The sequence below is a fragment of the Crocuta crocuta genome, unplaced genomic scaffold (assembly GCF_008692635.1).
Source record: "Crocuta crocuta isolate KB4526 unplaced genomic scaffold, BGI_CrCroc_1.0 scaffold525, whole genome shotgun sequence".
In the NCBI taxonomy this organism is placed as follows: Eukaryota; Metazoa; Chordata; class Mammalia; order Carnivora; family Hyaenidae; genus Crocuta; species Crocuta crocuta.
This window is the reverse complement of record NW_027527986.1, coordinates 650,628-676,835: the sequence shown is the minus strand read 5'-3', so window position 1 is coordinate 676,835 and position 26,208 is coordinate 650,628. Positions and strand designations below refer to the sequence as shown.

General features: G+C 40.9%; 1 protein-coding gene and 1 long non-coding RNA gene across 2 annotated transcripts in view; one reads left to right on the top strand and one right to left on the bottom strand.

Annotated features, from left to right (window-relative positions):
* Positions 1 to 12,051: 12,051 nt before the first annotated feature.
* On the bottom strand, positions 12,052 to 13,719 carry LOC144222399 (uncharacterized). The gene is made up of 2 exons (XR_013332397.1): positions 13,165 to 13,719; positions 12,052 to 12,727 (listed from the first exon to the last, which is right to left on the bottom strand). It is a non-coding gene; the product is annotated as an uncharacterized LOC144222399 (long non-coding RNA).
* A 260-nt stretch (positions 13,720 to 13,979) lies between these two features.
* LRRC1 (leucine rich repeat containing 1) overlaps positions 13,980 to 26,208 on the top strand; it is a 131,003-nt gene continuing 118,774 nt past the window's right edge. The window contains exon 1 of the mRNA XM_077752883.1: positions 13,980 to 14,138. Within this exon, the coding sequence (XP_077609009.1) occupies positions 13,980 to 14,138 (159 nt within the window). The remainder of the gene's footprint in view (positions 14,139 to 26,208) is intronic.

Sequence of the window (26,208 nt, the reverse complement as noted above, 5' to 3'; positions counted from 1 at the left end):
AAACTTTAAGTGGTACAGCTTTCATACATAAGGGTCTCAGAAAAAGAAGAATGAGAGTAAGGGGTAGGCAGAAAACTTATTTGAAGAAATAATGGCTGAAAACTTCCTTAACCTGGAAAAGGAAACAGACATCCAATCTAGGAAACTCAAAGCATTTCAAATAAGATGAGTTAAAAAAGACCCAAATCAAGACATATTATAATTCAATTGTCAAAAGCTAAAGACAGGAAAAGGTTCTTAAAAGCAGCAAGGAAAAACAACTTGTTCTGTATAAGGGAATCTTCATAAGACTGTCATTAGAATTCTCAGTGGAAACTTTATAGGTCAGAAGGAAGTTTTCAAAAGAATGTAAGAAATGGAAGGAAAAAAATCAAGAATATGCTACCTAGCAAAGTTGTGTTTCAAAAATGAAGGAGAAATAAAGAGTATTCCAGACAAGCAAAAGCAGAGGGAGCACATCATCATTAGACCAGTCTTACAAGAAATGTTAAAGGAACTTCTTTAAGCTAAAGTAGAAGAGCACTAATAAGTAAAAGGAAAACATATGAAAGTATAAATATCACTGGTAATTATAAATATATAGTCATATTTAAAATACTCCAATATTTAATGATAGTAGTCAATCACTTACAAATCTAGTGTGACGATTAAAAGACAAAAGTATTAAAAATAACTATAAACTATAATAATTTGTTAAAGTATACACAACATAAAAAGACTTGTATTTTGACATCAAAATAAAAAAATGTGGGGTGAGGAGAAAAAATATGAAGCTTTAATATGTTTGACATTAAGTTGTTTTCAGCTAAAAACAGACTGTTATGAATATAAGATATTTTATGTAAGCCTTAAGAAAACCACAAATCAAAATCCTATAGCAGTTACACAAAAGATAATGAAAGGAATCCAAGCATACTACTGCAGAAAATAATCAAATCACAAACAAAGGGACCAAGAGGAAAGGAACAAAGGAATTACTAAACAGCTAGAAAATAATTAACAGAAGGGCAATAGTAAGTCCATATCTATCAACAATTACTTGAAATGTAAATAGACTAAATTCTCTAGTCAAAAGATGGAGAGTGGCTGTATGGATAAAAAAAGTCAAGACCCATATGCTGCCTACAAGAGACTTACTTCAACTTTAAAGACACATACAAATTGAAAATGAAAAAATAGAAAAAGATATTTCCTGCAAATGGAAACAAACAATAATTACAAAAAAGCAGAGATAGCTATACTTATATAAGACAAAAGGCTTTAGGCCAAAGACTGTACTAAGAGACAAAGAAGGTCATTATATAATACAAAAGGGATCAATCCAACAAGATGACATAACATTTTAAAATATTTATGAACTCAACATAAGAGCACCTAAATATATAAAGCAAATATGAAAGGAGACCTAGATAAAGATCTGAAGGGAGAAACAGATAGTAATATAATACTAGTATGGGGTGGCTGTGTAGCTCAGTTAGTTAACTGTCTGACTTCGGCTCAGGTCGTGATCTCATGGTTCATGAGTTTGAGCCCCATATCAGGGCTCAAATATCAGGGCTCAAATTCAACAGTACACCATATACAATGATCAGGAGGGATTTGCTCTAGGGATGCAACTTTTGTTCACTACTCACAAATCAATGTGATATACCACATTAACAAAATGAAGGATAAAAAATCATATAGTCTTCTCAACAGATACAGAAAAAGTGTTTGACAAAATTCAGTATCAACTGTCATGATAAAGTGCTCAACAAATTGGGTATAGGGGACACATATCTCAAAATAATAAAGTCATCATATGACAAGTCCACAGCTACTCAATGGTGAAAAACTGAAAGAGTTCCCTCTAAGATTGGGAACAAGATGAGAATGGCCACTCTTTCCACTTTTATTCAATATAGTTAAAAAGATCTAGCCAGAGCTACTAGGTGAATAATAATAATAATAGGCATCCAAATCAGAAAAAAAAGACATAAAACTGTCTCTGTTTTCAGATGACATTATATACAGAAAATCCCAATGACTCCATCAAAAAACTGTTAGAATTAATAACAGATTCCCTAAAGATGTAGGATATAATATCAATAGACTAAAATTAGTTGTGTTGCTGTACATTAACCATGAACTATCAGCAAGAGAAATTAAGAAGAAAATCCCATGTACAATTGCATTAAAAATAATAAATACCTAGGAATAAATTTAAACAAGGTTGTAAAAGATCTGTACACTGAAAACTATAAGACATAGATGAAAGAAATTTAAGAAGACACAAATAAATGGAAAGATATTCTCTGTTTATGGATTAAAAGGATTAATATTGTTGAAATGACTGACCAAAGCAATCTATAGATTCAATGCAATCCTTACCAAAATTGCAATGATATTTTTCCCAGAAATAGGACAAACAATCCTAAAATATGTGTGAAACCACAAAAGATCCCAAATAGCCAAAGCAATCTTGAGAAAGAACAAGGCTAGAGGCAACAAGCTTCCTATTTCAAACTATGTTACACAGCTATAGTAATCAAACTATATTACTATAGCTATAGTAATCAAAGTAGTAGAGTATTGGCATAAGAGCAGACACATAGATTAATGGAACAGAATAGAGGACCAAGAAATAAACCCATGCATATAAGCTCAATTAGTTCACAACAAAGGAGCCTAGAGTATACAATGGGGAAAGGACATCAGTGTATATTTAAATGACTAAAAGATGCATTCTGGTCAACTGAGATTATATATGTTAATAGCTCTTTTGATCTGTAAAGCATTATATGAATGTAAAGCATTGCCACAGGCTGAGGAAAGGCTGCTTATAAGCCTCCTCTAGGCTTCATCTCAAAAGTTTTCTGTTTTATTGGAGAAAGAGGCTGTGAAGCAGTGGCCTGGAAAAAGATGGATTCAGTTAAAGGTGCTTGTTTTGATTGGTGTGTCTGGTGTACTCTCTTTCATGTTGAAATACTTTTACAGTCTCATTTCTACCAACCCACTGTATTGTTTTGCCCAAATGGAGTACTCAAAGGGTAGGCTTTCTTTGAAGCTGGTAACTGAGAAAAAGTACTGACAATGACTAATGCCTAATGTGTAATTTTAAGCAGTACAGAAAGCTCTTTCCACTACATTAACCCAAAATCTTCTCAACAGCTTTTTGAGGGTGGCAGTTTTCATCTCTTTTGGAGAAATAAAGAAATGAATATTGGAGTTAATATGATTCACCTATGATCTAATCCCTAATAGTGGCAGATGCAAGAATTCAATGCAAAATCATGGGTTCTTTATACCACACCACATGACAGATTAGTGTTTGGCCCATTTCCACCAAGGCAAAATGTTGCCCAATATTTGACTCATCATTAGCACATTTATTAGAAGACTGAGAAAAATAAAAAAGCAAATGAGACTCAAGCTGCTCACTTGTAACTTCTCTGAATGGAGAAGTAGATTAAAATCTATGTAATATGAAATTTTGGATTTTCTACATACTGTTACACTTTGTGAAACTAAATAAACAAATAAATAATTATAATTAATAAAAAAAAAGGAATAGTGGTTTTCTTTCAGTAAAGACAGAGTGTTTACTATCAGACTAACCTTTCCAAAGATAACAGTTATAAACCTAGACAAAACAAACAAACAAACAACTATCTGAGGGTGCAAGAGGGTGACCTAAAGCAAGCAGGAACTGAAGGGGGCTATACACTTGGAAGGAGGGTATAACATGGTGAGTTTTCTGTTACTATGGCTTTGACAAGTGTAGACACTCTACTACATAAAACCACTAAAATTTACAGAATAAATTAAAATGGCCAATTTTTATAGCAATTTGACTGGCCTGAGTTGGAGTGGCTCAGAGTTGGAGTGACCATGGCAGTTGGGAAGTGAAGGAGGGAAACCTAAGAAGGGACTGAGTAAGAGTATTAACTCCAAATTCTGCATATAAACTCCACCCATATCTCTGGCTTACCCCTTAATTATGCATATGTAGCTCTGTTTGAAGCAGCACAGTTAAGAATAAAATAACAGAATACAAAATTTCAGTTGCCATTTACCACAGAGAAAATAAGATACCATAGGAAAATATTTGTGTCCCCCCTCAAATTTATATTGTTGAAATGTAATCCCCAATGTGGAAGTAGGGACTTTGGAAGGTGACTAGGTCATAGGAGTAGAGCCCTCATGAAAGGGATTAGTCTCCTTATAAAGGAAGCCCCTGAGAGTTCCTTTGTCTCTTTGTAATGTGTGGAGACACTGTGTTAAGTAAAACATCTATAAACCAGGAAGCAGGTCCTCAACTCACACTGAATCTAGTGGCACATTGACTGTGGACTTCTAGCCTCCAGAGGTATAAGAAATAAATTTCTGTTGCTTATAAGTTACCCGGTATATAGAATTTTGGGTATAGCAGCCTGGAGAGACTAAGACATAAGAGTTTGATGCTTGATTTCATCCAAGCTAATTATATGCTAAAACAAAATAAAAAATTAATACTTTTGAAGTAATATCACAGAATCCAGAGATTCTATCATTAATAATGTCCAGGATACATTGAAAATTACTAGGCATATTAAGAGACAAGAAAATGTGACCTACACTTAAAAGAAAAGGCATTCAATGGAAATCAACACCGAGATGACCCAGATGTTGGAATTAGTATACAAAGAGTTTAAAGCAGGTGTTAGAACAATGTTTAGTATATAAAGGAACACAGACTCTTAATGAATGGGCAAATAGGAAATGTCAGCAGAGAAATAGAAACTATATATATACAAGTAATGAAAGAAATTCTAGAACTACAAAAATACACTATCTAAGTTGTATTTCATATAGACTTAATAGTAGCTTCAGATGATACAAGAAAGAACCAGTAAACTTGAAGATACATAAATATATATTATTCAGTTTGAAAAACAGACAGAAAGAAAACAATGGGGGTGGGAAGCAGAACCTCAAGTACATGTGGGTGACCACCAAAAAGTCTAACATTTATAGTACTGAAATATCAAAAGGAAAAAAGAAGAAATTGGGCAAAAAAAATTTTAGGAATTCAATGACTGGAAAAATCCTAAATTTGGTGAAAGCCGTAAATTTATAGAATCAAGAAGCTTAGTAAACTCACATCAGGATAAATATAGACATGTAATAGTCAAATTTAAAAAAAAAGCAAAAGTAAAGAGAAAATCTTGAAAGCAAACAGAAAAACAGTGATATATTACATACAGCTTAGCATCAGTTTTAAACACAGCTGACTTCTTATAAGAAACAATAAGTTGTTCATTTTTAGAATGCTGAAAGAAAAAAGAAATTACCAACCCAAAATTTTATACATACTGAACATGTGCTTAAAAATTAGGATGAAATAAAGACACTTTATAATAAAGAAAACTAAGAGTCTTCTGCCAACCGACCTTTACTGAAAGGTAAGAGGAATGAAGTCAGACAGGAATACAGAACACTGGAAAGAGTAAACATGTGAGTAGATATAAGAGACTATTTTTTCTCATTTCTTTAAAATACATAGAGCTATTTAAAAAGTTATAAAATTTTGTTGTGGAGCTTATAACATAGGTAAATATAATACACATAAAAACTATAACGTAAAGGACCAGAGAGGTGATAAATGGACCTAGATAATTATAAGAGTCTTATGTGTAACATGAATTGGTATATACTTTTATGGTAAACTGTGAACATTTAAGGATGTTTATTGTAATCCATAGAGTAGCCACTAGAACTAGAAGGCCTATAGACAAAATGTGGTTATTTATTTATTCAAAAGATGGTGGAAAAGGAAGAACAGAGGATCAAAAATCATATAGTATAAACAGAAAGAAATAATACATAGTAGACTTAAATCCAACCATAGCAATCAGTTGATTCTTGAACAACATGGGTTTGAACTACATGGGTCCAGTTATATGCAGAGTTTTTAACCATACAGTACTATAAATGTATTTCCTTTTCTTTATGATTTCTTTAATAACATGTTCTTTTCTCCAGGTTACTTTATACATATATATGTGTTATATATAATACATATTTCATATGTATTAATACAAAATATGTGTTAATTGACTGTTATCAGTAAAGCTTATGGTCAAAAGTAGGCTATTAGTAAAGATTTTGGGGAGACAAGAGTTTGCATGAATTTTTGGCTGTGCAGAGGTCAGTGCTTATATCCCCTATATTGTTCAAGTGTTAACTAGTAATTACATTAAATGTAAATGGGCTAAATATTCCACGGAAAGAGCATGCCACATAAAATGGAGGGGGATGGAATTTTAATTTACTAGCAAGAGGAAACCAGAGAAGTCTTAGAATGGCAACTTTGTTTCTGATTACAGAGATTATTAATTATAAACCGATTTACCCATGGGATTGTGTAGGCTCTCATGTTTCTTGAATGATTTTGGTGTCCTTCCCTTATAGCATGATCTCTAGAAAATGTCCTTAAATTCAAATTTGAAGAAGCAGAGGTTGGGGTCTGAGTGCTTCCTCTCCCTGCAGGCTTTGAGATTCCACTGCAAATTTCTTCCTAGTATCCAGCATTGCATACAATAAGATTTAATTTGCCTACTTGGCTGGCAGGTAAATAATTCAGAGGGCCACTTGAGTAATTTTTTATAGGACAAAGATTAGACTCCATAGGTTAAGAAAAACATATTATTATGATTATTATAATTTTCTCGATAGCTGCCATTCTTTCAGTAAGCCTGAAAGCTATGTCTTGTTCCTTGTTGTCTCCTGAGCAAATTAATCCAGTGCCTGGCACAACAGTGGACATTAAAATAACACAACATGATTTCTAGTCTTAGAAGTAATTTACAATTACCTGTTAAATACATTTACCTGTATATTTATTTGCCAACTTTTAAAACTACTTTTATTAAGGAATTATTTTATTTATTAACTTTTTAAAAATTTAAATAAAATTTTAATTATGCTATTTATTATGGCATGAAAAATTAAATGAATCTAGTAAGAAGTCCTACAAAAGATATCTAAAACTTCTTAAGGAAAGTAATAAAATTTTATGAGTTACATTAAAAGATTCCTAAATAAATAAAAAATTAATCTTGAGCATGAATTAAAAAGACTCAATATTATATGGGTGACAATTCTCCCAAGAGAATTTATAGATTCTCACATCTTTGTTAAAATTCATACATATTTTTTATTATTTAAAACTTTATAAGCTTATTTCNAGTTAGCATGGTGAAAAAATTTGCTCCACTAAATACCAAGATATCAAATAAAACTTCTGTAATTATATACTGCGATATTAGCAGAGATATAGAAAAACAGAGGCATAATATATCCCCAAAAAATCTCCATATATAGATTTATACTAAATTTATAGTGCCACTCAGGTGGCACTGCAGAGTAGTAAGGAAACAGTGCTTCTGTTAATAACAGGTATGTCCATGGGTGAGGGTGGGAGGAAGTTAGACATAGTCCTTACATCATGTTTAAACTGAACCTGGACAAATGAAAGACCGGAGCCTAAAATGCAATATCACAAACACATTGGAAGGAAAAATTAGAGAACACATAAAGAATAATTTTATATAATAAAAGTTTCCCATTTTAAGTGTATAGTTTGATAACCTTAATAAATGTAATACATCCATGCAGCCATCACCATAGTCAAGACACAGACTGTTCCATTGCCCAAAAAGGTCCCTCATGCCTTTTGCCATCAATCTTTCCCACTACACTTTCTTCCCAACCCCTGACTGCAAGTATCTATGGATCTAGGTTGTATCACTTTCTCTTAGTTTGCACTTTCTAGAATGTGTGTGTGTGTCTGTGTGCGCGCGCGTGCGTGTGCGCATGTATGGATTCCACATATATGGAACCACACAGTATGTATTCTTTTATGTCTGGCTCCTTTTACTCAGCATAATGTTTTTGAGATTCACCCACATTGTCACATGTATTAGTAGTCTGTTCCTTTTTATTGTTGTTATTCCATTGTTTTGATACAGTACACTTTGTTTATTCATTCATCTGTTGATAAATATTTGGGTTATTTCCAGTTTATGGCTATAATTAAGACAACTGTTATCAATATTTTAAACAAGCCTCTGAATGGACATGTGCTTTCATTTTTTTGTGTGTGAGTGTGAATACCAAGAGGGTAGAATAGCTGGGTCATTAGTGTGGTATATACTTCTAAAAAACTTCCAAATTGTTTCCTGAAAGTGGTTTTATCATTTTACACTCCCACCAGCAATGTCAGTGTTCCAGTTGCCCCATATCTTTAGTAACACTCGAGACTGTCAATCTTTTTATTTTTAGTCATTCTAATGGAAAGGTGGTAGTGCCTTACTTTAAAACTCACATGATCAAACCTCTGAATCCACATTCTGCCCCATCTTACCAGGTATCACTTTGGACTTTCATTTTTTAAAAAGTGAATGACAACAACCAGGCTTAGAAAATTAGTGATAGAACAACCACAACCACCACCACAATAACATTAACTGAACATTTATGATTCTCCTAACCTTAGAGTGTAAGCTTGATGGGGTAATACCTATCTGATTCTTTGTATCTAGCACAGTGCCTGGTGCTAGATACATAGTATATATATATATACACTTATTAGCTATTTGTTGTGGTGTCATAAGTTACCCCAAATGTTAGCAGCTTAAAGTAACAACTATTTATTGCTTCACACAGTTTCTGAGGGCTAGGAATCCAGGAACAGCTTAATTGAGTGGCCCTAGGTCAGGGTTTATCACTATAGTAGTAATTAAGCTACTGGCTGGGGCTGCATCATTTAAAAGCTTGACTGGGGCTATATGACTGGCTTCCAATATTATTCACTCACATGGCTTTTGGCAAGAAGTCTCAGTTCCTTGCTAGCTGATGTCAGCAGTCCTCAATTCTTGGCCATGTGGATCTCTCCACTGGGCTGTTCTATATGGCAGCGGGCTTCCCCAAAGTGAGTGATCTAAGAGAAGCAAGCAGAATTTGATTATATGGACCAATTGGGAGATGGGAATGACTGGAACCATCCTGAAAGCTGGCTCATATAGTGCATAGTGAATATTTGAAGGAACTGAAGTGTGCCTGACATTCTGCTAAGAATGTTACTTACATCATCTCATTTAATCCTGATAACAACACATGGAGCATTGTCCTCATTTGAAATGATAAACCAGGCTTATGAAAGTTAAGCAAACTGTCCAGTTCTACAAAGCTATAAGGTGGCCAAGCCAGAGTTCAAAATCAGACCTCTTTAGCCCAAGAGTCTGTGAAAAATGATTCACACTGAAAAGCAGTGAATTGCACTATTACAAAAAGAAAATTTAGGCGATCTTTTCAATTTAGTTTACATTGAGTCAAACTCATTTATATATGGGGAACAGTGCTAGAAATTATATCAATAAGGAAAGCTTAAAACTCGTCAGAATAAAGAATTCATCCCTTATTCTCCAATTCACAAGCTTTTTTTTTTTTTTCCATTTTTTCTCTCTTACCAGACTAATGTTTCAAATTCTAAGCAGCAGTGTATATAGAAAACCCTAAAGACTCCACCCTAAAACTACTAGAACTAATCAATCAATTCAGTGAAGTCACAGAACATAAAAACAATGTATAGAAATCTGTTGCATTCCTATAGACTAATAATGAAGCAGTAGAAAGTGAAATTAAGAAAATCCTGGGACACCTGGGTGGTTCAGTTGGTTCTGTGTCTGATTTCAGCTCAGGTCATGATCTCAAGGTTCATAGGTTCACACCCCATGTCATGCTCTGTGCTGACAGCTCAGAGCCTGGAGCCTGTTTCAGATTCTGTCTCTCCGTCTGCCCCTCCCCTGCTCATGCTCTGTCTCTCAAAAAATAAATAACTTTAAAAACATTTAAAAAGAGGAAAAGAAAATAATCCCATTTATAATCACACCAAAAATAATAAGATACCTAGAAATAAAATTAACTAAAGAGGTGAAAGATCTGTACTCTGAAAACTATAAAACACTGATGACTATGCAAAAAATGGAAAGTCATTCCATGTTCATGGGTTGGAAGAACAAATATTGTTAAAATGTCTACCCAAAGCAAGCTACATATTTAACAAAATCCCTATCAAAAAAGCATTTTTTTACCAAATTAGAGCAAACAATCCAAAAATTGCTATGTAAATTTTATATGGAAAGGACCTCAAATAGCCAAAGCAATCTTGAGAAAGCAGAAAAAGCCCAGAAGCATCGCAATTCCAGATTTCAAGTTATATTACACAGTGGTGGTATTAAAACTGTATGGTAATGGCACAGAAAAAGATACAAAGATCAGTGGAACAGAAAAGAAAACCCAGAAATAAGTCCTCACTTCGACAAAGGAGGAAAGAATATATAATGTGAAAAAGACAGTCTCTTCAACCCATGGTATTGGAAAAAATGGTCAGCCACATGCAAAAGGATGAACCGACCACGTTCTTTCACCATACACATACAGAAAAAGCCTCAAAATGGTTTAGAGACCTAAATGTGAGACCTGAAACCATAAAAATTCTTGAAGAGAGCACAAGTAGTATGGCTCTCTGACATCAGCTGTAGCAACATTTTTCTAGATATGTCTCCTGAGGCAAGGGAAGTAAAAGCAAAAATAAGTTATTAGGATTTCATCAAAATAAAAAGCTTCTTCACAGTGAAGGAATCAATCAACAAAACCAAAAGGCAGTCAATTGAACGAGAAAAGATTATTTGCAAAGGACATATCCAATAAAGGGTTAGTATCCAAAATATATAAAAAAACTGATACAATTCAACACCCCCAAAACAAATAATCCCTTAACAATGGGCAGAAGACATGAACAGATATTTCTCCAAAGAAGACAAAATGGCCAACAGACACACAAAAAGATGTTCATCATCACTTGCCACCAGGGAAATGCAAACCAAAACTATAATATCATCTCACACCTGACAGAATGGCTAAAATCAAAAACACAAGAAATAACAAGTATTGCTGAGGATGTGGAAAAAAAGGAACCTTCTTGCACTGTTGGTGGGAATGCGACTTGGTACAGTCACTGTGGAAAACAGTATGGAGGTTCCTCAAAAAATTAAAAATATAATTACCTTATGATCCAGGAATTATGCTGCTGCCAAAAAACAAAAGCATTAATTCAAAGCATTCGAAGGGATACATGCATACTTATGTTTATTGCAGCATTATTTATAGTAGCCAAAGTATGGCAGCAGCCCAATGGTCCACTGATAGATGACTGGATAAAGAAGATGTGGTATATATATATATATATATATATACACACACACACACATACACACACACATATCATGGAATATTATTCAGCCATAAAAAAGAATGAAATCTTCTCATTTGCAAGAACATGGATGTTTCTAGAGAGTATAATGCTAAGTGAAATAAGCCAGAGAAAGACAAATACCATATGATTTCACTCATATGTGGAGTTTGAGAAAACAAATGAAGAAAGAAAGGAAGAGAGACAAACCAAGAAACAGGCTCTTATCTATAGAGAACAAACTGATGGTTACCAGAGGGTAGGTGGGTGAGCAGTTGGGAGAAATAGGGGATGGGGATTAACGATTACACTTATCATGATAAAAAAAATAAAGTGAAAAAAATTCTGTTAACACAAAAAACAAAAACAAACCAAGAGGCAGGCCTAACAATAGTTTCTTCTGATAGAGAGACCCAAAGCTGGAGAATTTTGAGGTAGATTAGCTGCGTTATAATCAGTGGAGTAAAAAAGGAAAGAAAAAAGAAAAGAAAAAATATATATACTCTAGCCAGATAGATCCTTGGCAACAAAGAAAGTCACGGATTTTGACACTGCCTTCCCAGAGTTAACAGAACTTTGCTGATCAGTTAATGTGCATGTGGCACTGTGGTAGCAGCAGGGATCTACGAGTGAGACAGTAGCTATTGTCCAAGAGGTCACAATCTCCTTGGGATTAAGGTGATACAGAAATAGTCATAATGCAAGTCTAAGGGTCATGGAGAGGCACACAGGGAATACTAGTTTAGGTTTGAACTTTTTAAAAGACCAGCCATATCTCCGAAACATACTTGGTGTTTATTAAAATAACCGAGTGTGGTAATCTCTGAAGTCAACAGAAGATTAAGATGAGGGAGCCGAGCCTTCTTTACTTTTGTTGCTTTTGTAAGCAGTTAGGAAACTTGCAAAGACAGTGACTTGCTTACCATCACAGACGTAGTCTCTCAGTCAGTAACCAGTTTTGTGCCACAGGTGGCACAAAATGGGTTTCTGGAATATGAAAAGGAAGGAAGAGTGGCTAAGGTTCAAAGTCCAGGTAGCCTTCCTTTCCTTCTGGGAATGTAGAAATCACAGCAGGACAAACAAAAGAGAGGGTGGAGTGGGTAGGGCAATGGAGTTTAGGGATTTAGGGAGTTAAGGTGGTGATAATGTTAGGCTAGAAACCAAAGTGGTACTCAGATCTATCCTCACTGATTGGGAAGAAAGAAGCCCTCCTCGTGGAGTTGAAATGATGAAGTGTCTTCCTGCTAACGCCGTGGGAAACTATCCTGTGCACAGGTGGAACTGGGGGTCTGTGTAGCATGAACTAGTTTCAAACCAAAATTTCCCGTCACCGCTGAGCAGGCTCCGCTTTCAGTCTTCTGCAAAAAAGTGGATTTCGTGACTCCTGATTTTAGCTTTGGCGACTCGGGGCGGGAGAGCACGGTGGTGTCCGGCAGAGGCCACAGGTGGAATCTTGAAAGGGAAGGTGTGAGGACAAGGGGGCAGCTGGGAGTTAGGGGAATCAGAGTAGGACCCAAAAGACAACCCATCAGTGTGACTGGCTTTGATCTGGTCGGCAAGCCTTTGTAAAGGAGCCAGTGCGTTATCTGGAGATAGGGAGACCAGAAGTTCAGGGTTCTGGTCCTAGTTCGTGGGAGTAAATCGGGTCGTTGTTACCCAGTAGTGAGTCCTCCCCTGCTACACCTTCTTGGGCTGCAATCTCCCTTGCAAGATACTGGGGGTTGGTACAGAAACGTAGGAGCTGGATGGAGGATGCTCACCAGGCAGCCCCCGGCTGCCCGCCGGGGCACCTCCTCGCCCCACCTCCCCGCCGTCTTTCTTCACTAGCCCAAAACGGTCGCCAGGGGCCAACAGATATCTGCCTGGCTAGAACAGGCTCAGAAACTCACCTTAGCTACTTTGTTTTTGCGTTTGGACTCCTGATGGGGTGCATCCATATCTAGGGACCCCTCTGCTTTTGGTGGTAAGGGGAGAGGGACTTCCTAGTACTCTGTATAAAAACAATGATTGCTGAAGATGTGAGCCCAGGATACACAGCCTGAAGGCGGTGCCCGCGGACCAGAGGGCACGGCCGGGGCCCGGGCGCGGGGCGGGGCGGAGGGGCGGCCCGCTCTCTCCTGGGGCTGTCGGCAGCCAGGGCACCTCAAAATCGCACCGAATTTCGTAGCTCTGGGCGCCCCAGGCGCGCAAGGTACGCTTCGGGGGCGGTCCTGCCTGACCCCGGAAGAGAAAGTTGTTTTGGGGAAGGGGAGCAAGGAGACGAGAATGTTAAGTAACTAAAAATCAAAGTTGTTCTGCTCCCCTCAGGCCACCTCTCCTCTGTTTCATCTTTACCCCAAGCTCCGTTCGAGTCAGGCTTCCTCAGAGGGCCGGAGGCGCCAGGAGTGCCAGCCAGAGTTGGGGGACTGAGCGCGCCCGGCCCGCAGGTTTCGACCCTCTCCGACTCCAGGTCTCCAGGAAAACCCGGAGCGGAGCATCCCGCGGGCCGGGAAACGCCCTCGCGCGCGCCCACTGGCGCGCATGCGCAGTCGCGCGGTGGCCGCGAGTAGGAAGCTCCGCGCGGCAGAAGCGGCCGAGGCGGCGCGACTGAAGGGTGGGAAGGGACGCGCCGGCTGGCGGGCGGGGGCGCTGGGACGCGGCTGGGGCTCNGAGCGGGCTCAGAGCCCGGGTCTCCGCGGCTCGGGACCCGGCGGCGGGGGCGGCGATGTTCCACTGCATCCCCCTGTGGCGGTGCAACCGTCATGTGGAGACGATCGACAAACGCCACTGCTCGCTGGTCTATGTCCCCGAGGAGATCTACCGCTACGCCCGCAGCCTGGAGGAGCTGCTGCTGGACGCCAACCAGCTCCGCGAGCTGCCCGAGGTGAGCGTCCGGCCTCACCTGCGCGCGGTCTTTGGGAGAACGCGGGCGAGCCTGGCCAGCCCTTTCGCTCCTCGCTCCTGGGGTCACTTCCCTTCCCCACGCCACCCGTCTTCCACCTCCGGATCCCGTCGCCGGGTCCCGCGGAACCGCCACTACCTGCATTCACCTGCTTCTTCCTCCCTTACCCTCCTCCCCCTCGCATGAAAAGTTCCTTGTCAGTTTATACAGAGCAAGCGACTTGATATTTTCCAAGTGGTCACTAGAGCTTGTACGACTAAGGAAACAAACGTTCTGGGCTGGCAAGGAGTTAAGATACATGTCTAGGTACTAACAACTGGCGCTTGCAGCCGGACAGGTGAGGAGCCAGGCGGCTGGGGCAGTTCCCAGGTGGAAGGACAGAGCGTGGCGTCTGCTCCCTGGGCGGTTTTCTTCGCGCTGCGTTCCCGGACCAACAGCCAGGGCGCGCTCCCCCGGTGGGCTGCGCGCGAGGGAGCCGCACAAACTCGGCGTCTTGAGAGGAATGTGCCCCCGGCCTTATCGCTGATGGGCAGTCCTTTGACTGGCTGGCCGGCCTTGGCTCCGGGGCCGGTTGAGAATTGCGGGGAGAGGGGAGGGGAGCAGGAGGAGATCGGCAGCAGGAGAGCTCTGCTTTGGGAGCTGTGGGCAGGTGCCCAGGTGCCCGCCGCTGGGGCCCTGCCTGCGTGGACCTGTTGCGTGGAAGGAGCCGCCGTGAACGTCAGCAGAGGCTGTGCCTGGCGGGCCAGCCTTGCAAGCCGCCTCTCCCGGAGTCAGCCTGCTGACTTCTATCCTTGCAGCGATGCGTTACCTCTTCAGAGTTGTTTACGTACGTTAATCAGTCTGGTGCCGCTGAACTTGTCAGGCGACACATGCTGATTGAGGACTGCGAACTTTTAACCTTTGAGCTTGCGGCCCCGGGAATTTAGCTTGAGTAGCCCTCGAGGAAGAAGGTGTCACAAACCCAGGGGTGTGCAGGAAGTCAGTGTGCAGTAATCCAAAGGTGTGCAGGAAGTAGAGAGACTAGACTGCTGGGAATTGGGAGGAGGACCTGAGGCCTGAGCGTTGGGACTCAGATATCTTTCTTGGTCTTTAGTTAACACAAGGCCAAGACACTGTCACAGAGACACTCACGAGTCAAATGTTCTGGCTTGTTAAAATGACCTGATGGCATTCTTCAGCGCTGAGTGTTTTAAAAAGCGAAACTGTGTTTCTCTTAATATTTCAAATGTTCTTCCCCTAGGATTAACTTTCCTTGGTTCATGTGGAATTGGATGGTTTGCTCTATTTAATCATGGAGATTATCCTCACTAGGATCTTTGCAAAGCCCCCCGGGCTTTATTTAGCTTAGAAGCAAAAATGCCATCCACTTCCCCTCGGGCATTTATTATAGTGCAGGCATTTTTCAGACACATGGCTTTGTCTGGCTTTGAGCTTCCTTAAATTTGACTTGAAAGTCATAAGCTTTCTGCCTTAAACTTACTGCCTTAAATTGTTTTAGACATTGCTATTGCCAGAAATACAGAATATGTCATTTAATACTTTTCAAGTGTATTAGAGTGAAGTTATTAAAGATTGAGTGAAAAGCTATTTAACTAGGAACGATTAAGTGTTCTTTGTGGTATTTTTGTTTGTTTGTTTGTTTGTTTTTGTAGAACTTGGAAGATTTCCCTTGACTGGATTGGCTTTTGACTCCCTTCTGCAAAGTTTGTGGGTTTTCCTGTAATGTTGGGGGAATTCAGCCTCGTAAGGGGAAATTATGGGTTTTGAAAGTGTTAGGTGTTCTTACTAATCCTACCTGGAAACTTCTCAGCAGTTCAAGATAGTCTGATGGCATTCTGTAGGTATAGTAAATAAGTTTTTCAGAGGCTAAAGGTGGTCTTGCTTATGGGTAATTATTGCTCCTACAGCTCCGAAATTAGTTTTAGACAAAGTTTGAGTTGTTTAAAAACTGTTTCTTCATGACTTATTGCATGTGGATGCCTGGATGGGTATAAGCCAGACGTGAATAACCACCTTGAAAGTACAGATATTTCATTCAAAGTAAAAGACTTTTCCTTGGGCTGTTGTTTCCCCTCAGAGATCTGCATAAGTCATTAGCACTGCTCCACACTGTCCCTAACTCCGCCCCNGTGGTATTTTTGTTTGTTTGTTTGTTTGTTTTTGTAGAACTTGGAAGATTTCCCTTGACTGGATTGGCTTTTGACTCCCTTCTGCAAAGTTTGTGGGTTTTCCTGTAATGTTGGGGGAATTCAGCCTCGTAAGGGGAAATTATGGGTTTTGAAAGTGTTAGGTGTTCTTACTAATCCTACCTGGAAACTTCTCAGCAGTTCAAGATAGTCTGATGGCATATACCTACCTCTATCCCCTAACCTCTATCTCCTTACCTGCCCCATCACCAGGCGCCCTCTTCTGCTGACAGACCTCCAGGGTCCTTGTGGTGGTGGTCTTGCTGGCTGGCTGTTTTCTTCTCTGTAGTTTGTTTGACAGCACAGACGGGGGAGGACTGCTCCCCAAACCCCAGATGCAAAGATACACACACACTGTTCAGGGTTCAGGATGATGAAAAGCCGCCTCCTCTCTACTGAAAGGTTTGTAACCTCAGACTGGCTCCAGCTCCCTCATTTTGCAAATCGAAACTCAGAATTAAGTTTCAGCCATCAAGGCTGTACAGATGGTTAGATGCAGTCACCGGTCGCCCCCCTATTCAGCAGCTTTGGACACCTGGCAGGAATCCTGCCTATTCAGCTTTTCACACCCATTAGAATCTCAGTTATTTAGCCCCTCCTATTTTATTCATGTCATTAAGTCTGGCCTCTGTTGAATATTTATTGACCCTTCATCATTTGTAGTTGCTGGAAATATAGAGATCAGTGAAGGTGTGATTCCTATGAGCTACTCACAGCTTTGTGGGGAGACAGATGACTTGAATACACATGGGGTGAGTGTGGGTTGCAGGGGGCTTGACAGCTAGCTTGGTGGTTACTTACCTAATCTAAACTTCTGCTGAGCCTGAATCCCCATTCACCTTGTCTGGTCCACCTTGTAGTGGCCTCTCAGTGCTGCTGTTCTGCAGGGAAGGCTTGGAACGTTCATCCGTAGCCTGACCTCAGATGGATGATAGTCTCCCCATCCCGTTCCCATCCACCTTCTCCTTCCCACTTCCTTCGTGTTCCATCCCTTTGGGATGTGTATTAGCAGAGACAGTCTGACTCCAAGTTCCCTGAGATGCTGGCATGTTTTTGCTCATCCTTGTAAGCCCCGAGCCTGGCACCCAGTAGGTCCTGCTCAGTGAACAGCTTTTGTCTGTTGAATGCATTTAGCTTAGCCTGGTGCAAATCTTTCTCCACTGCTTCTTTCTCTTACCTGAAGCGTATCACTGCTCTGGCATCTATCCACTTCTAACATAGTCAGAGAATATTCAGGTTGGGAGTGATTTTTTTTCAAGACTATCTAGCTGGTTAGATGCACAGTGGTTGCTTCAAGTTGGAAGCCACTTGAGAAGTTAAAGGTCACTGATATGGTGAAGCTGTTGTCTTCCCCAAGATCCTGTGCCCTACTCTGTACTTCCTCGGTGTTTCTGACACCGTCAATTTCCTCCTCAAAGTGCATGGATTCTCAAATACCTTCATGCGATCTCTCTGGCTTCAATACAGAGCCGACTCTAATAGGCAGCAAATATTTTGAGTAAAGGCTGTTGAGCCCATACAGCTTATAGAACCAAGTTTCATTTTGTCATCTACTCTTATTTAGGGTTTGGTTGATCTCTTGATGATTGCCAGATGGCATTATCTCAAATATCAACCCTTTCCCCTCATTCTTTCTCATAGCCTACTTTATTTTTCCCCAGTCCTTAGAGCACCATTACTACCTAACTCTAGACTTGCTTACTTGCATCTGTGTGCTTACTTGTTCTTTGTCTCCTCAACTAGAACATGAGCTCCAGGAGGGCAGGGATGCTTTTGTTCATGGCTGAACCTAGGACAGTGTCTGGCACATAGTAGGCACTCACATGCTTGTTACGTGAGTGAGTCTTCACATTTGCTATCAGGGGTAGGCTTGCTCCCGTTTCTCAACAATGACTGTGCATCGTGATTCCCCTTCCTGCAGTCTCACGCCTACTGTATACCAATCTGTTTAAACTCATCGTGGGATAAAGTCATTCTGAAATCAGTGTTTTTTTTCTTACCAGTTTTTGTTCTCTATCTCTTCTGTGCTGGGAACCTTTGACAGCCTTCTCTTTTTGAAATAATTTTTAGGCATTGTAAACGTAATTCTGACTGTGACTTTGACATGTCCAACTGTGATCTGTTAAAAGGATATCCATTCCCACTTGGAATAAGTCCCTTTTGTCTTAAACTTGCCATGTCCCACTTCAGTGGGGCAGCCATTCTTCCCAAGTTCATGGACCAAGGCTCTTTGGGCTTGTCTTCAAGGAGCAGAGACCAGGGATGCTGGAGTCAGATAGCTCAAATGCTGCTGCAGCACTTGGATACTTCCTTCAAGCCTTGGTTTCCTTACTTGTTCTCTTAGTACCTGATTTCTATGGTTATTCTGTAAGTGCATGCAAAGCACTTACAGTCAGATAAACGATGTCTAAGAGTTTTGTAGATACTGTGGTGAGATGTCCCCCCCCCCCCAAAATAAAACAATATTTCTTAACCCGGAATTGGGATACATTTTCCTTGCAGTTTGTAAGTCATGTTTAAAAATCAGAATTAAAATGTTAAGGTTCTTTTCCATAATAATTAAAATCTCATAGCTTCCATACATCTAGATGAACTTACAAATGAGTAGTGCCATAAGGTTTAGTAGTGCCGTAATGTGTGTTTGATTGAGCACTCTCTTAATTGTCTTTAGCTAAGGGAGAAAGAACAGATGTGGGCTTATTGCAGAAATCATGTGTTCAGGTCAGATGATAGCTGGAAGTTACAGGAGCAAAGGTTTCATGGCCGTTTGTTAGAGCAGAGTGGTGGGGAGCGGAAGGGGTCACAGAACCCACGGTGGTGCAGGCTGGCAGAGTTGCCAGGAGCCTGCTCCGAGGTAGTGCTGTACCAGTATGTGCAGCCATGCGATGACTGTCCAATTGTGTCACTGTCATCTGTCACTTCAGATCAGTGTTGAGTTCTCTTTTATTGGTTTTTGTCAGATTTTTAAATTGCTTCACCTTATGGTTTTGTAAGGACTAAGGCACAGGGAGGGCATACCTAGTTTTATGTTTAGATGTACTTAAATAACATTGGAATAAAAATAATTTAAGTGAAAGCTTAGGAAGAAGGGAGCCCAAAAGGACTTTCCCCTTAAAGTGATGACCCAGGCATTTGTCAAGGTAAGGAAACCATCCTCATTTCTCAGATATCCTGTTGCACAGTTTAGCACTTAATTATGATTCTCTTATGTGTTTGTCCACCTCCCCTTCTCCTACTTCTCTCTGGCCTCAATCCCCCCAGCCCCTTAAAGGTGAGGAAACTGGGACCTAGAGAAGTTGTAATTTGTCTTGGGTTAGTGGAGGGTCAGATCTCTCTGATTAACAACTATTGAGTGAGTACCTGGTACCTATTAATAAGAAGTATAATAGCCACCACTTACTGAGATTTTACTGAACTCCAAACATTGTATTAGTTACTCTACATAAATTACTTCTCTTAAACTGAATAACAACGTGCTTTAGCCATTAGAATTTCAGTTTTACAAATGCAGACATTGAGACTTACTTAAGAAACTTATTTACGAATCTTTTTTAGGAAACATGGTCAAGGTCAGTTCTGGAGCAGGCATTTGGCTCCGCCTCCATGTGTGCATTTACCACCTGTGTGCCCGCCTGGGCGCAGGGAGGCCTGGCCATGTGTGGATGCTTAGGAGGGAGACTCTGCAGAAAGCTCATGGCAGCTCTGAGGAGTCTCACACTCTCTGAGTTGCTGAGGGGAGGCTTTGGAGGTGGTGACATTCACACTAGACTGGAAGGAAGGACAAAGTATGTCAGCTGTGGCCCAAACCAGTCTTTTCCAGGTGGCTAGAATGAGGGGCGCCTGAGCAGTAGGAAGTGACTGGAGAGGGGCCTGGGGCCAGATCATGAAGGGCTCTCACAGTGTTGCTAAGGAGGTATACTCTGCCCTATAGGCAGAAGAAGCCTATGGGTGGTGTGTAAAGAGAGGCACAGTACAGGTAGATCTTCGCTTTAGAGAGATAATTCCGGGGCACAGTGTATAGAATCAGGGAGACTAGCCAGGAGCCCACTGTGGTGGTCTAGGCCAGAGGAAATGAAAGAGCACAAATGGGGAGACAGCTTTGTCAAAGATATTCGCCCTGGGCGTTCCTGCCCTCCGGGCCAGCGCTTTTTCTGCTGTGGTACCTTTTCTGCGGCGCTGATCTTCTGAGGCACATCAGTAATACTTGTGTAACAGCAAGCGAAAAGCATTTACCCTCCTGTTGGGGGATGTCGTTTCCTTGACTGTGGCGTGTCTGCATTCAATTCATGAATTGCTCACTAAGACATGGCAAGGTAGGTAGGTAGGTATTGGCTTAGGGGAAGGAGGAACAGCCAGATGTGCTGTGGATGACAAGAGTTTGTTATTTTTGGGTTTCAGATAAATATGGTCATCAAGTTTATAGAAATGAACCTGTAGTACCACTGGTAGCCCTGGGGTTTGTGTTTCTGAGTAATATGAATGTGTTACTGTATGTGTACCGTACCATGGACTTTAGTTTCATCATCTTCTGCTGATGCTTTGAAAGGCTGACACTTGCAGAAGTTTTATTATTCTAGAGGAGCTTGGAAGTTATGTGTCTTTGAAAAAAATAGCTCTCGTTTTTGAGGGAAAGTAAAACTATTCATTTAATAAAACTTTTCTGGGATTGACAAAGTTGAGTGCTGCTGGTAAAAAAGTGAAATAAGCTTGTTTCCACAGTTCCTCCTGCCTCTTCCTAGGGGCTTCCAGTGAAAAGGGGCATTTTGAACCTTCCTCCCAGCTTTCCATTGCATTATCCTCTCTGCCAGAATTTGCAGCTTCTGTACTGTAATAAGTAGGTACTTGGGATTTCCTTAAAAAGGACTCTATACCACAGACTTGACATTCTGGGGATAAGCATAGTTGATATTTACACAAGAGGGTCAGGAATAGCGCAGCAAACATTTCTTAGCAATGATGACAAATCTCAGCCATGATCTTTCTGTGCCATGGAGTAACCAGAGTCAGTGGGTTCTTTTCGGTAAGGACTGAGTGAGTGCTGAAGGCTTTTCTCTTTGTTCACAGAAGTCTACGGGGATGTAGCCTATTCTGGAAACCTACCCAGAATATAGGGCTACAAATGTTTGTCCTCTCCTTCATGTGATAGTTACGAGGGATGATGAGATCATGGGCCAGATCTTAGTAAATGCATAGAAGAACTCCTGGATGTCCATTTACTTTCTCTTGGGTATTATTTAGTGGACAGGCACGGTAATTTACTATTGCATGTGGTATTTTAGAAGATCTAATGGTATGTATGTGTGTCTACATATAATATTTTGAACTCCTAGAAGTAAGATGAAATATTTTAAAAAATGAGAAAAAAATTTTTTTGGCTCATCATTATGTTGAAGAGTTTCCTTATCTAGGCTGTAATTCTAGAGTCCAGAGAATTTGACTCAGTTGGAAGAAATTTGGTATTTCAGTTTCCAAGAACCACAAGGAATGGATTTGTCATGTGGTGGGTGGAAGGAGGTGTTACACCTAATTACAGCATGTCCCAGACTGATTCCTGGGTAGTGTGGCCAGATAGAGAGGTCTGTGTCTACCCTGGCCACTCTCGTCACCTTTCCCTCCATAGTCTATACCCACTTCTTGGGAAAAGATCATGAGGAGGGGCTGTCAGCTGACTTGTAGTAGAAACTAGGAGCTTGAGTCAGTTGAGCTCCTAAAAAGGCCAGAAAGTGGCTTCTGCACCTCTAAGGATGTGATGTGGGCTCCTGCTGCCTCACTTGGTTCAGAAGATGTGGGGACCTCTGAGCTCATGCTATTAGTGCACCTGGTTTGACTTTGGTCCATGATGTGGCTTTGTTTTATCTCATTAAAGGAGTAATATGGATTGGATTCTTAAAAGAATTCAAAGAATGAAAGTGACATTTTCCTTGCATCTGTTGAAGTGATGCCAGCCATTAATCATTTTAGAACGTATTCTTAAGGATTTTTTTCTCTTTGTACACCACCATGTATTTATTGTTAAAACAAAGTGAGGACTCTCACTATATAAATTTCTTTGCTGATTGCTTTTTTTACTTAACACTGCCTTGGACATCTTCCATATCAGTATGCATAGATGTCTTTTAGCATTGATTCTGGAGCTGTAGTATTCCACTGTATTGGATATATCACGATTGATTTAACCTTTCTCCTATTGCTGGACATTTAAATGGTTTCTGATTTTTTGCAGTGATGAACCATGCTGGATTAAGTGTTCTTGTACATATTACCTTGTACTCCTGTGCAAATGTTTCTTTAAGATAAATCTTAAGTGTAATTGTTGGATGAAAGGGTATACATTAACAAATTTTATAGATGTTGCTAGATGGTCAAAGATTTTTTTTTAATAATAGATGAAGGCCTTGCTAGAGATTATAGAAATCTACCCACTTCATGTAGCTCATGAAATGAAAATCTAGAGAGGTAAAGTGATATGTCAAAGCAAAATGAAAATGTGGACTGTAAATCTCCAACTTTAGACTCTAAGTCCTGTGGATTTGCTAGGGGCCTAGAGACTGGTTCTGTCATCTCTGCTCCTTTTTTTTTCTTTTTTTTCTTTCTTTCTTTCTTTCTTTCTTTCTTTCTTTCTTTCTTTCTTTCTTTCTTTCTTTCTTTCTTTCGTTTTTTTTGTTTATTTTGAGAGAGAGAAGACAATGCAGGGGGGGGCAGAGAGGGAGGGGGAGAGAGAGACTTGAGCAGGCTTTGCACTGTCAGTTGCAGAGCCCGTCACAGGGCTTGGTTTCATGAACTCTGAGATCATGACCCATGCCTACATCAAGAGTCTGACGCCCAAATGACTGAGCCACCCAGGCACCTCATCTCTACTCCTTTTATTTTCGACTGTGACTCCTTCCTATAGTCCTGGAAAAGCCCTCAGGTGGGCTTCAGTCTGTTAAACAGATACTTGTTCCAGCTCTTTGGAAGACTGACATCTAAGTCTTGCCTTTAAGTAGTCTACACTCTTTTGAGTCAGGGAGAGAAGTTTGAGTCATGGAATTCCTAATGTGGCTCAGTGTCACATGGGTCAGTAAACCAGGAGTTGCTGTGGACACTTGCAGGAGCTCACTGGGGCATCAGGAATGCATGGCTCTAGTTTTCACTGAAGGTAGGTTCAGAGAGGCTGGGAAGGGTGGGCAGGCATTGCAGACAGGGAGCTTTTGTGAGGCGACACAGTCTTGTGCTGTGGGGCTCACTCTGGGTTGACTTGATTCTGTTTCTGGCACAGGGCCCAAGATGATATGAAGCATGTTGGTGAACCAGAGGCTTGGGTGTTAACTTGGTGTGTTGACTTGTGTGGATCAGCCTCTCCCAGAGGCTCAAATCCTTTATCCTTTTCTCCTTCAATCCTTTCTCACTACTTGGCAGTGATCTTTTTAAAACACAAATGTGGGGCACCTGGGTAGCTCAGTTGGTTGAGTTTCCAACTCTTGATTCCGACAAAGGTCATGATCCCAGAGTTGTGGAATCAAGCCCTACATTGGATTCCATGCTGAGCATGGAGCCTGCTTAAGGGTCTCACTCCCTCTCTTTCCTTCCCCCCTCTCTCCTCCCTCTCCTTCTTTCTCTCCCCCTCCCTCCCTCTCCTGCTCTCTACTCCTTTCTCCTTCCCTCTGCCCCTTTACCCTGCTTGTGCATGCTCTCTCTCTAAAATAACACACAAATGTGATGAATGACTTCCTGATACAGCAGCTTCTCACACCTGCAGGATACAACCTGGCAATGTTTTTGTTCTCTGCCCACGCCTTCTACCTTATCTCCCATCTCTTTCCAACCTGAACTTTCCAGCTTGTGTTTCAGCAAGAGTTAGCTACCCTTGGTTGCCAATCTATTATTTCATGCTTCTGAGTCTTCATTTTTTTTTTTTTTTAACTCTATTGTGAGTTATTCTTTCTCCATTTCTTTGCCTGGCTCATTGCTCTTCATCCCAGGCGATACAGCTGAGGAGATAACATTCCTCCAGGAAGCCTTCCCTTACCTCCTCTCTGGTCTCTGGGGATACCTGTGTCATTACTTGTACCTCTTTGTAATTATCTTTGTCTCCTATCAAAGTGAGTTTCTTAAAGCTACACACTTTTTTTCTTTGCATTCCTGCTCCCTAACAGGGTGGTTGGCACAGAGCAAACATTTAATACATATTTGAGCAGCATTCTTGGGGAAGTTTTCAGCCATGCTGGGGAGTGGCTTTAGAAGTGGGTTTGGACTTGGGGCATTTGAGTGGCTTAATCAGTTAAGCGTCTGACTTCGGCTCAGGTCATGATTTTGTGGTCTGTGAGTTTGAGCCCCGCATTGGGCTCTGTGCTGACAGCTCAGAGCCTGGAGTCTGCTTCAGATTCTGTCTCCCTCTCTGCCCCTCCTCCACTCTTGCTCTGCCTCCCTTTCTCTCTCTCTCTCTCTCTCTCTCTCAAAAATAAAGAAACATTAAGGGCGCCTGGGAGGCTCAGCTGGTTAAGTGTCCGACCTTGGCTCAGGTCATGATCTCATGGTTCGTGGGTTCGAGCCATGTGTCAGGCTCTATGCTGACAGCTCAGAACCTGGATGCTGCTTCAGAATCTGTGTCTCCCTCTCTCTGCCCCTCCCCCACTCACACTCTGTCTCTCTTACACAAAAATAAACATTAACAAAGATAAACTTTTAAAAAATTTAAAATAAAGAGTGAATTTTGACTAGACCTGTGAGAGCTTCATGATTATTCCAAGAGGAGCTGGGCCTTCTGCAGTCTTTGCGCGGATGGGTGGCATCATGATGGAGGGAGTTGAGTACTGGCCTGGTAGTCAGTCCAGATTTTTGCCCTTGACCTGAGTGACACTAGATTGTAACCTTGGGCAAATCACATAATCCTTTAAGCCTCAGTTTCCTTATGTGAATGATGAAGGAATGGTGTCAGTACTGTTCAGGGCTCCTTAAGTTCTGATCCCCTTGAATGCCAACTTTATGAATTGATGACTTGATGCCACCTTGCTAACCTTAGGAAAGTGGTCCCACAGTTGTTCACATACCCTGTGAGGTTGCTTAGTGAGGTTTAGTAGAACCACAAGTGTGGGCTTAATAATTATAATCAAGGATTTGATGATAAGGTGAAGCTGTTCCAAGTACCCTCTTGTGGTCAGTTGTTGATTTTGGGAACCAATTAAGNCATTTACACACACACACTCCCTCACACCCCTCCCACACACACCCCCACACCTCCTTACACATACCTACACCCTCCCCCTACATCCCTGCCCCCACACAGGCACCAACAACCTTTGAGCATTGAGATTTTTGCCCATTTCAGTTGCATTCTCCCAGCTTTTAGACACGAAGTAAAATGGGCAACATAGCTGGGGCTTTTTGTCGTTTTATTAAATGAGCTGAAGCAGTCCAGAGATGGTTGTTTGAAACTTTACGTTGGCTTGATTTGAGTATCTGAGAGACCGTATTTATGCAAACATAGCTTGGGAACTGATGATTAAGAATATGGGTTCTCTGGTTGGATTAATACCACACTGAGGTGCCTTTCAAGTAGTGTACTAGGATCAGAGGTGACAGCTTTCCACCATCCTGCATAGCTGGCCTCCTGACTAGGTATTGGTATCTAGCTTCCCAGGCAGCTCCATTCAGGAATGGGCACTGGGGGTAGATCACTGCTGGATCTCAACACACCCTCCCTCCTTTCTCTGCTCATTGCACAGAGTTACTGAGTGTTGACTCTGCTTCAGGCATTGTTCTATCTAGCAAGATAGCTATCTCACCTTATTCTTACAAGCTTTCATTCCAGGTAAGTGAGACAGCCAATAAATGGAAAAGCATGTAAGAATTTCAGATAGTGATAAAAACTGTAATGATAACAAAAC